This window comes from Musa acuminata, chromosome BXJ2-10, assembly GCF_036884655.1.
Source record: "Musa acuminata AAA Group cultivar baxijiao chromosome BXJ2-10, Cavendish_Baxijiao_AAA, whole genome shotgun sequence".
Taxonomy (NCBI): domain Eukaryota; kingdom Viridiplantae; phylum Streptophyta; class Magnoliopsida; order Zingiberales; family Musaceae; genus Musa; species Musa acuminata.
Genome location: NC_088347.1, coordinates 21738506 through 21750740, shown reverse-complemented (window position 1 = coordinate 21750740; position 12235 = coordinate 21738506). Strand labels below are relative to the sequence as shown.

At 35.3% G+C, this 12235-nt stretch overlaps 1 protein-coding gene across 1 annotated transcript in view; it reads right to left on the bottom strand.

Moving 5' to 3' along the window:
* The window catches only part of LOC135624480 (uncharacterized), a 31563-nt gene extending 19864 nt beyond the window's left edge, over positions 1-11699 (bottom strand). The window contains exons 1-9 of the mRNA XM_065128126.1: positions 11260-11699; positions 10510-10619; positions 8985-9150; positions 8792-8892; positions 8598-8670; positions 8347-8482; positions 7128-7288; positions 4509-4633; positions 4312-4411 (exon numbers count right to left, since the gene is read on the bottom strand). Coding sequence (XP_064984198.1) covers positions 4312-4411; positions 4509-4633; positions 7128-7288; positions 8347-8482; positions 8598-8670; positions 8792-8892; positions 8985-9150; positions 10510-10619; positions 11260-11392 — 1105 coding nt within the window. The 5' untranslated portion in view covers positions 11393-11699. The remainder of the gene's footprint in view (positions 1-4311; positions 4412-4508; positions 4634-7127; positions 7289-8346; positions 8483-8597; positions 8671-8791; positions 8893-8984; positions 9151-10509; positions 10620-11259) is intronic.
* Between the last annotated feature and the right edge of the window lie 536 nt (positions 11700-12235).

Sequence of the window (12235 nt, the reverse complement as noted above, 5' to 3'; positions counted from 1 at the left end):
CGGACGGTATATATATATATATATATATATATATATATATATATATATAAAGGCAATGTCGCGTCGCCTCGGCAACGTCACGCAATGATTTAAAAAGGCGCTCGGGCGCTCGCCTAGGCGCTCGGGCGAGGCGAGGCCCAAGTGCCTGGTTTCACTTCCAGGCGGCGTGCTTCAAAGAGGAGCCCAGGCGCTGGGCGCTTCGGGCGAGCGCCTAGGTTAAATCAGGTGACCGAACCAGGATTTTAGGTCTGGTTCGGTCTCTGGTGTTTTAGTTGGTTCAATCGAACCAACTAAAACCGATATCAGTTGTCATTGCCCAACCCTAACCCTACTTGTTACCGCTGTCGCTCCCGCTGCTCGCTGCTATCGCTGCTCGCTACCGCTGCCGTTGTCGCCGCTCACCACTCCCGCTCCCGCTGCCACTGCTCGCCGCTGTTATTGTCGCCGCTCCCGCTGCCGCTGCCGGTGCCTCCTTACACTCCCGCTCCCGCTGCCGCTTCCTCTTAACTATATACTGTTAACAGTATACTGTATACTGTTAACAGTATACTGTATACTGTTAACAGTATATTGTATACTGTTAATAGTATACTAATAATAGTATTTGTATTTATTAGATTAATAATATATTATTTTGATTTTAATACTGTTAATTTTTATTTATTTGACATTATTGTTAGGTTTCAAGATAAATGACAAGTGTACAGAGCAACTCAATAGAGTCTCCAATGGCATCAAAAAAAGATCCTGTATGGAAATATAATTATCTGAAGGATCCGAAAAATCCTAATGCAGTAACTTGCATATTCTGCAATAAGACTACTAGAGGTGGTATTTTTCGTTAAAAACAACATCTAGTAGGAAATTTCAATAATGCAGCAGCTTGCAAAAAGTGTCCACCTGAGATAAAAAAAGAGTTGCTGAGTTATATGAATGAAAAGACACAAAAGAATGAGTCTTACGGGAATTTATGAGTACTAAGAAGAAAAAGATTATTCTATGAGTATTAACCTAAGTGGGAAAAAAGTATACGACAAAAAAGGAAAAAAAATTATGAGTACTAAGAAGGGTAAAAAAGGACTGATGGATCTATATATGTTTCAAGGATCCTAGAAACAACAAGGGCAAGCAGGAGGCTCAAAATTTAGACAAACAAATATAAATGATGCTTGTGATAAAGAAATAAGAGGAAGAACAATTCAGCACATTGCTCGCTTCTTCTATTAGGCTGGTCTTTCCCTTAGTACAACTCGTTTAGACAATTTTAAGGATATGATTGAAGCTATTGAAAGATATGGTGCAGGATTAAAACCTTTAAGTTATTATGAGATGCGAGTTTCATTGTTGCAAAAAGAGTTGAATTATACAAATGACTTATTAAAGGGTCATAAAGAATCATGAGCAACACATGGTTGCTCTATTATGTGAGATGTTTGAACTGACAGGAGGCGTAGGAGTATAATTAATTTTATGGTTAATTGTTCTTTAGGGACTATATTTGTAAAATCAATAGATGCTTTATCTTTTATAAAATCTGGAGACAAGATATATGATTTACAACTTCATGGAAGAAATTGGAGAACAAAATGTCGTTTAAATCATAACCGACAATGGAAGCAACTATGTATTAGCTGGTAATATTCATCTTTTGAATTTGTTAATTATTTTATCTTCAATTAAATGTGTTAAACTCTTAAATCTTATCATTTTTGTTATCCTTTGTCTTAGGTAAATTGCTTGAAACAAAAAGACAACACTTATATTGGAATCCATGTGCAGCACATTGTATTGATTTAATGTTGGAGGATATTGAAAAGATCTTAGATATCAAGAAAACCTAAGAAAGAGCAATTTTTGTTGTTAGATTTCTTTATAATCATATTGGGGCTTTGAATATGATGAGAGAATTTACAGGGAATAAAGAATTAGTGAGATATGGCATCACTCGATTTGCTACTTCATTCTTGACATTACAGAGCGTGCATCGTCAAAAACATAATCTGAGAAACATGTTTACCTCTGAAAAATGGGTGACAAGCAAATGGGCAAAAGAAGCAAAAGGCAAGAGAGCTGCTGATATCATTTTAATGCCATCCTTTTGGAATCATATAGTTTATATATTAAAGGTAATGGGCCCTCTTATTCGAGTCCTTCGGTTGATGGATAATGAAAATAAGCCTGCAATAGGATATATTTATGAGGCTATGGATAGAGCAAAAGAGACGATTAAAAAATCTTTTAATGAAAATAAAGAAAAATATGAGAAAATTTTTACAAGCATTGACGAAAGATGAAATTGTCAACTTCATCGTCCCTTACATGCAGTAGGATATTATTTGGACCCTGAATTCTTTTATAAGATTAAATCCGTTGGGTTTGATACAGAAGTTTTGGATGGGTTATATCAGTGTGTTGCAAGATTAGTTCCCAGCCTTGAGGTTCAAGATAAGATTATTCATGAATTATCTTTATATAAAAATGCTGAAGGTTTTTTTAGAATTCCAATGGTCGTTCGATCCAGGACAACTACGTCTCCAGGTATTAATAATTTGATATAATTAATTTCATATATATTATGTTACTATGTTATTGCTAATAACATAAATTTTGCAACTGAATAGTGGAGTCTATTTGGAAATTCCACCCCTAACTTACAGCAATTTACTATCAAAGTACTTAGTTTGACATGTAGTGCTTCAGGTTATGAGCAAAACTGGAGTGTCTTTGAGCATGTAAGGATCACTAAATAATTTTGTTTTAATTAATTTTTTTATTTAGATAGATGTATTAATATATTTTTAAATTATATGACATAACAGATTCACTTAAAAAGAAGAAATCGATTGGAACATCAACAATTGCATGATCTTGTTTACATAAAGTATAATCAAGCTTTGAAGGCTCGTTATGATTTACAAAATAGAATTGATCCAATCTCATTGCAAGATATTAATGATTCAAATGAGTGGTTGGTTTAAGAAATAGGTGCTAACTTGCAAGATGCCGAAGACGAGCTTGTATTTGAAGATGATAAATTGACATGGGGAGATATGGCAAGAACTTCAGGTGCTGGAGAATTACAAACATATATAAGACAACAAAGAGAAAAATGAGTGCAAAAGCATCAAGCTCGGCTCCTGCCATTGTTGAAGACATAGAGAATGAAACATATTTTGATGAAGAAAGAGTCGAAGGACAAAAGGAAGAGGACGAATTCAATGAAGATGATTTGTGTGAAAATCACGATAATATTGATTATGTTGAATGACTTTGATGGAAAATTTTATTGTTTTGAATTTTGAAACTTTTTGTTAATGTGACATTATGATTTTGTATCTTAGATTTTCTTAATTTAATAGCATATTTTTATTTAAAATTTTAAATAATTATATTTATTAATTATATTATAAATTTTTATATTTTAGTGTCTCGCTTCGCTCGGGCAAGCATCTCGGGCGTTTTTGGACCTTAGCACCTTTTGATGCCTAGCGCTTTTTAAATCACTGATGTCACATCGCCTCGACGACGTCACCCGGAGAAGGAAAAAAATTATATATATATATATATATAAAGGCGACATCGCGTCGCCTTTACGAAGTGGCCTGAAGAAGGAAAAAATATTTTTTTTTAAAGGCGACGCGACATCGCCTTTTATAAAAATATTTTATATATAAAAAATCTTTTATATATAAATAATATATATATATAAACGAGGTGACATCACCGAATTATATATATATATATATATATATATATACTGAGGGATATACCGAACGGTATACTGTATCATACCGTACCGAGCAAATGTCGAAATGTCGGTACGATACGATATTTCAAACCTTGATTTCAACCATGGTTCGCCTTACCGGTCCGTATTGATATACCGACCAACGATCAGTATAATACATACATGTCGATACATGATACGTGGGAGCGTACTGATATACTGCCTATACCAATCCCGTGTCAGACAAGTATGTACCACCCATACCGAGCGGTATGCACGGTATGGCGAACCTTGATTTCAACATAATGATCTACGGTAAGCCAGAAGAAAGAAACCTAAGAATCCGCAAAACAAGTTGGAAAGAAATAGATAAACAATTTCATCAACTGGACCGTGTTGCAGCTTCATTTATTAATAGGAAAGGAATCTATAAACTGAAATAGCATGCATAAAATGACTCCTGATGTTAAACAGTTAAAGATAAATTTGAAATAATATTTTCACAGAAAGATGATAGAAGACAATGCAAAAAGATACATACTCTCTTTTTTCAGAGGTCAATGCAGAACTTCAAGACAACTTACCATTAGATCCTCTTGCACTTTGCAGAACAGCAAATAGTTGTTTCCTCCCATCTCTTGTATATGCAGCTCTATTTTTCACATTTTCTTCACCTGCCATATCCTGCTTTGAGTTCAAAGTGACATAGCAACTTCTTAGCACCTAATACATTTACAATATATCAACTTCAAAGCAGTTTATATATTCTTGCATGCTTAACTGAAAACAGTAATGCTGCCAAATTTAACTTTGGATGAACTGCCAAACTTCTGATTCGCGGTAAAGGATATACAGCTTCTCCATCTTGAAGAGATAAAATCTGAGTAATATCAATGTTTTCAATTGCTACAAAAGAAGAAAAGAAAACACACCGAGACATTAGTAAGCCTCAAGTATCATCCTCGTTTATCTGGCATAGAAATCATAGTACCACATTCAATTATAAATAAATACATATAAAATACTATGTGAAATTAATTTGGTTATATCAAATATAGAGAAGTGCTTCAATAATATTTAAAGCTCTAAGACTATTGTGACAATACAACTAAGTTTCTTGTCAGAAGAACTACAAAAGAGTTTCTCATTGAACACAACAGAGATGAATAGATTTTAGTATTCTGGTAATGATAGCTTTCCACTACAGTTAGCAGACCTATAACATAGATTCTCCTTGCATGTGACATATGAACTAAATAATTCTGGTAAAACTAGCTTTGGAATATAATTTACAGCATGTCAATTGCATGTTTCTGATTCAACATTGTTCTTTGCACAGAGACAAGCAGAGCAAAAGCATTTTAACAGACAAGGGTCAAATATCATTAAAACTAAAATGAAAAATATAATAAACATGCTATACAGACAAGAGAATTGAAAAATCAAGGACATGTTGGAGAAACATAGAGAGATGATCTAGCATCATAAGATAGGTAGATCTGTCAAAGAAAATCCTAACTGCAAAAGATATACTTATAAAGGTTAGTCTTCGTGTAGGAAATTTAACTTCCTTTTAAGAGTAAATGGGATGATATGCCATAAATCAATTCAGTCAACAATAATGTACCATGATGATTTAACTGAGCAACAAAATAGGTCATAGATAATTGACACGATCATATACCAAGCTTCAGACTGTTAGTTACGAATGAAAGCAGGAGCTACTTGAGTTGCATCTTAGGATTACATCAGGTGCATATACTGGAAGAAGTAAGATTTTCTTATTCTCATCCATATATGCTTGATTTTCCTCTTCCTTGACAAGTGACTGCACATAACATGATTATACATAAACTTGTTTTTAGGTTGAACCATAATATTAGTTGGGTAAATCTTCTAGCACTATTCAAGAAATAGTTTATTTTAGGCCAAAGGAATTAGTGAAAGTACAAAAGTGCAACGGCTGAGTCCTACAGATGGCACCAAATACACAACTTGTAAGGCCTTGCATAAATTTAAATTTTAAAAGAAAGCTAAGTATCAAAAAATATGAAAAGGAGGAAAACAGAAGCAGTATAGAGAACATACAAGTATACAACTGAAACCAAGAGGAGAAACAACTAAGAAACAGATTATAATAAAGCAAATATATTATGGACCATTCTTGATAATCAAGGATCTCTTTCATGCACAATACATGATCAGTCCAGAAAATGTATAAGGTATTCGTGAGCAAGCCCTGGTGTGTAATCTCATATTGTGTTTTATGGAAGAAATTTGAAAGGACAAAAATGACACAGGAACAACACAGGAGGTGGACCCTAACATTAGAACAGAAGAAAACTATGGAGTTTGTTGGAGCAAAATTATGAGGATTATAAAATAAACACATATCATGGAACAAGATTAAAGTTCTTGCTCATAAGGATTTAGGATCATATTGTGTCCTAACATGATGGAACACACCTCATTACATGAAAGAATAAAAGATGACACAGATCACAAAGGCTCCTTGCCATCAAGAGTCAAAGAAAAGGCTCTCGTTTGTAGTATTATATTCTCTTGACCAGTAAGGCAAAAAGTATTTAAAAGCATTATCTGGGATGAAAAGATTATAACTAGCAAATTGGTCAAGGCAGCCAACAACAGCTCCAAGAGCCTGTCTGGATTGACAGAAACAAAGTTTTGTCTTCTTTTCAGCTGAAAAACTGGAAAAAAAATTAAATCATAATTATATTTACTCCAAACCATAATCACAAAAGCTATCAGAAATATAATTGACCCTCAAACAGAAATTGTCAAGAAACAGCCAATGTACAACAAAGTGATTAATAAAAAAAACATCATCACTATTATACAAGAACCCTCATCCCACAAATGATCCATGTAGTCATCAAACAGAATCATCATCGATCTCCACTGAGAAAATTCATGTGTCAAAATACAAGTATTACCAGGTCATGTATAATTGTTATAAATTTCAAACACATTGATAAGAGACCATTTGATCAGCCGGTCATTAGTGCAGCCCGTAGGCTCACGAGGAATTGTCCACTTTGGGCGATGGGTGTACCCGTATAGTTTTGCCCTTTCGGAGCTCATGAGCTCCAAAAGATGTCTCTAAGGGTAAGAGAGACCCGGCGGACTTATGAGCCCTTGGTTCTCATACTCCTCAACCAATGTGGGACTAAATGGTCTTATCACACATCTTATGGGAAAGGAAGAAGTAACTAAAAAGGAAGAAACACAAGATTTTTACTATAATTTCAATTCTGTTTCTTTCTTTATCATCAAATATGACATGCAAAACATGCTACTTGATCTAATAAAGCTAGAACAATCTGATTTTCAACAAACAAAAGTATGCAGCAATTGCATTCACAAAAGAAAGACTGACTACCTGCATGCTCAAAAAAATTTGCCTGCATAGGTTGTCTATTTGGATTAACAATCACACGTGTCTTCCAAACTTGAAGTGTCCCATCCTTCGAAACAGTAACAAGTAACCTCAGCGTGGGAAGCCATGAAATAGATGTTATAGGATGAGATCCAGCCTGTGTACTGCATGGAGAGTTAAAAGCAAGAATCACAAACAGAAATCCAATAAATCCATCAAGAAAATAAGAAAGAATACAAATTGGAGTAGGCAGCAAGACCCTAACTCATGCTAAATGATGGTTGCACAAACTTCAGACATATTCACAAATGCCATCCATTTTAAGTTTCATGGGAGTCTTTCATAGTTTGCTTTGGCTAAAAACATGAAATTAAGGAGAGTCGACTCCATGTAGGCAAATGATCATCATCATTACATCTTCCATGAAGACATCACAACCTAAAGATGAGCTTTATATTTGACCACATAAATTTGTGATTGATAGTTGACATTCAAATACGGGATCCGATGATGATGATGATGACAATAACAATTTTATGAAACTGACAATATTTATCAAATTTTAGCTTGTTGGGACCATTAATATTCCTAATAAGTCACCAGCCTAGTTCAGACTATAGGTTCAGAAAAGCCAACAAAAAACCAATTTTTTTGTACTTCGGAGAATATACTGTTCTCAATAGCTTGCACCTCACCATTAAATTTTACAACTTCTCAGGAAATATATACTCTTATAACTGTCAATTGCACCTGATTCTATTGTCGATAATTTTTTAATACCAATTGGATGGACATTTTCATTTCCTATACCTCTATCATTATGATCAATCAATTTACCAGAGTTTCATCTTTGTACATTTCACAGTTCTTATATACCACTAATATCAGAAATTTGTTAACATGCAAGAAAACCAAATAGCGGAGCCATGCAATCATTAGGTAGTACTGCAATACTACCATCACTAGAAAATGAATGACCAAGAGTCACGTGTTAAATATCAAACATATGGATTAACTGCAGAATTCTTTTTAGAATATACTTGCAGGCAAAATCAAAGTTTTTAACATAAAACAGTAAAAGACAACAACCACAAAGATTTCCTTCTCATCTTGGACTCATTTCTATTCATTCATGCTCACGAGCAATACGACCTTTATTACTTTCATATATTGTTTCTCAAGAAAGATACAGACAGCAATTGGATTGAAGATATGGTCTCACATTCCAATCATATTGGGCCTTTCAGTCGAGACATCCCAAGCCAAAAGGGTACCCCTTCTATCACCAACAAATATCCATTCCAGTGTTGGATGAAAAGCAAAAGCACTGGCACCAATGAGCTTGATTGTATTGTCAACTGAACCACAGACAGTAAAGAAATATTAGAAAAGCAAGCAAAAGATGGTTCCAACACCCATAAAGCCAAAACAATCAAGTAGTATGGATGAAAATGTTGTAAACAATTGGACAACTTTGTAGGGTATAGTGAACAGCATATGTCTGAATGTTATAAGCCCGAATCAAGCCATCAGCATAAGCCACATACTGCAACAAAAAAAAATATAAGAAAAAAAATTAGACACCAAAAAAGAGCAAGAAAGGCACATGAAAACTAAATAGTGCACAAATCAAAAAAGTAATATTTAAATGAACTCAAGCATATTACCAAGACAGGAAGACGTGGATGGCATGCGAGGTGGACAATAGGCTTTTTAAGATCTGTTTTTATCTTTGTTGGAGGTCTACCTCCTTCAACTGTGCCCACCACTACATGACCAAGAATTTACCATGTCACTTCAGGATGTATAGGAAAAAGAAAGGAATCGAAAAACAACCTAATAAGTTTAATGAAGTAATACCTGTGACACTCATCCTTTTGTGAAAACCGAAAAATACTATAGGTTGAAGTGGTGTCAATGCAAAGTGGACTTCTGCATCTGCAGAGATATGTTCGGTTCTCTTCTCAGGTGAGTGTAGAACAAGAGTTTGCTCAGTGTCAAAATCACATGATCGAATTGTACAATCCTACATCACAAAAAGAAGAGATAGGACAAATGAACTATCAATATCTAATATGTTGCAGCATCTAGCTACAAAGAAATTTTAAGTATACACCGAACTGGTGATATTGTGAAGCAGAAGGCATTAAAAAAAATTAGGAAAAAAAATTTACATGCATATCAAGCAACAGTAATTACATATCTCGAGTACAATTACAAAGCAAATGCATGAAAGGACCCATATGAAAATTTCAGTCGTCGTTGGAGCTCTAAGAATTAATTTATAGCTAAAGGTTATCCACAGAAAACAATAGCAATTTAATATTTTAAAAAAAATTGATCTTTTTTCAAATAAAAAGCCACAGAAAAGCCTAGATTCTGGAAGAGAAACATTAAGCACTAGGAAGAGTCAGCTATAAGTAGTGCAAATGAGCTAACATGAAACTCTATATCTTTGAAAGTTGACATTTCCATCGAATAGAAGAGGTAACATCACCTGAGAATATAATCTAATCATACTTTATGTATTGGTCCCTGGTCGAACAAGTACAAACTGGTCAGTCCCAATGTAACAACACATGGATCACCGGTACATATGGGTGACTCGAAGAGGAAGAAAAAGGAGAAAAGGAAGGGATGGTGGAGGAAGAGAAAAGAAGAGGAGGAGGTGGAGGAAGAGAAGGAAGAAGCAAAATGAGAAAGAGAAAGGAAGAAGAGGAGGCGGTGGAGGAAGAGGAAGAAGGAGAGGAGGCGGCAGAGGAAGAAGAGGAAGAAGGAGGAGAAAGAAGAGGAGATAGAGGAGGAAACATACCCATCAGGAACACACGGCGAGCGACGGGCAGCTGGTGACAGCAGTAAGATGTAACCACGATTTGTTCATGAAAATATGAACAAATCAAAGTGAGTAAAAAGATCTAGAATGCACTAATGTCTGCCCCATCTCATAATAGTAAGACGTAACTTAACAGAAATAGCATATTAAGCTAGTGGACCTGCTTAAACTACATGGAGGAAATATGACTTTGTATAGACAAGTCAGCTTGTCAGTGCTGCAGATCATGATACACATACTCCCAAAGACTGTGATTTGCCTTGTCAAATGCTCAAAGGACCACAGGCTGGTATCAGGTGGGAGTAATGTCCCACTAATCAAACCAAGTAGGTCCATAGGCAAGGGAAATCACTGGAAAACAAAGAATTTACAAGCATATTTATACTAACAGCAGGTACAGCTGATCTGCTGGTAAACTATGATTCAAGTCTGTTACATTCCCATACAGCAGGTACAAGGGCTCACGACATATTTATACTAACAGTAACTATGCATTACACAACAATGATCTATTTTCAAGAAACTTAATGACAAGGCATTCAATAAGCTAACCTCAAGGATGGAAATTACAGCATGTCTGCTGGTAGGACTATATGACATACGAACAACAGCAGAGCCAATGTTGATTGAAGAAATTTTGCTTCCTGTAAGAGCATCAAATTCTGCAAAACATAAACTGCATCAGTTATTTGAGATTCAGCCACACTAACAAATCGCAATTCCAGTACAGAGTATAACCACTCGATGGCCTGATAAAAATTGCAGGGATCACGAGAAACATAACAGCATACAGAAGATATGATTTAAAACTGATTACAACAGCTCTGGTCCAGAACAAGCATATCTGCTCTAGTTCAGCAAACGGTCAAAAATGAGATAAGTGTGGCCCGAATTGTATGTTCCCCACCATGCACATGCAGTTCCTCAACTTAATTCCATAGAATCTTTGACTACCAATAACCAAATATCATAATAGAATCATTACATCGTTAAATTGGACTGGAATTACTCCTTGCCCCACCCTTCTCCATCCACATAGCCAAGACTATCCTTAAAAATCTAGCTTAAGATCTTAAAGATTTCCTAGCACAAACCAGTCTCTATGCTGTAAATTTCATCAGCAATTGGACTGAAGTGTTCTAAAGAAATCCCGCAATATCAAATTAGATACAATTAGGGTTATATAACACGGATTGTTTTATTGAAGGAAATGAAAGTTAAGGATCCGAGACAAATTGGATAATACCTAGGATCACTAAAGAAAAACTAAGATCAGAAAGGAAGAAAACAATCAGAACACACCGATTATGTAGGTCCCGATGGCAACCGCGACGAGAGCCTGGGTGGGGTGGAAGACGGCGGCATGGGGCTGAAGGGGCTTGAGGCCGCGGCCGACGTGCCGCAGGTCCAAATGCTGCACGGTCGCCCACTCCATGGTTAGCCACCACCACCACCTGCAGATCCGTTCCGCAGACTTCTCCTCCTCTGCTCGTGCACCTTCTTCTCCTCTTCTCGCGGATCTCGCTCCAACCTTCGCCTCCCCTCTCGTTCTCGGACGAAACCCTCGTCGGGGGTAAGAAGGGTCAGATCTAAAACGCCGACCCGAAGAATCGAGGGAATTCAATTACAGATCCCAACAAGGGATGCAGCCGAGCGAGAGGGAGATCCAAAATCAGAGCCTCACTGCTTCGATCCGAAATGAGAGCAGCTCGAAGAAAGACTTTTAGAAGCCAATAAGCGGAAGCAAAATGAAAGGAAAAATTACTCATGGATTTATATATATATATATATATATGTATCATTATTAATTTTAATATATACCCGTCAAAATATTAACATGCCACGTGTATTAATGATTTTATATATATATATATATATATATATGTACCGTTATTAATTTTAATATTTACCCGTCAAAATATTAACATGCCACGTGTATTAATGATCATAATAACTTATATATATATATATATATATATATATATATTCATGATATATATATGTGTGTACCGTTATTAATTTTAATATATACCCGTCAAAATATTAACATGCCACGTGTATTAATGATCATAATAACTTAGAAAATAAGGACCCTTTAATTTCATGTTTTAGGTTAAGGATCGATTCAGCTCAAATGTCAACAAACTGATTTAGTATAAATAGTTATAATGTTTTTTTAAGATAATATAATGGTCTCATTCTTAAGTGCTTTTAATCTAAACTATAGACAAAGAACATTTGTATCATGAATATTCTCTTTGCAGAAGATGGAGTATGT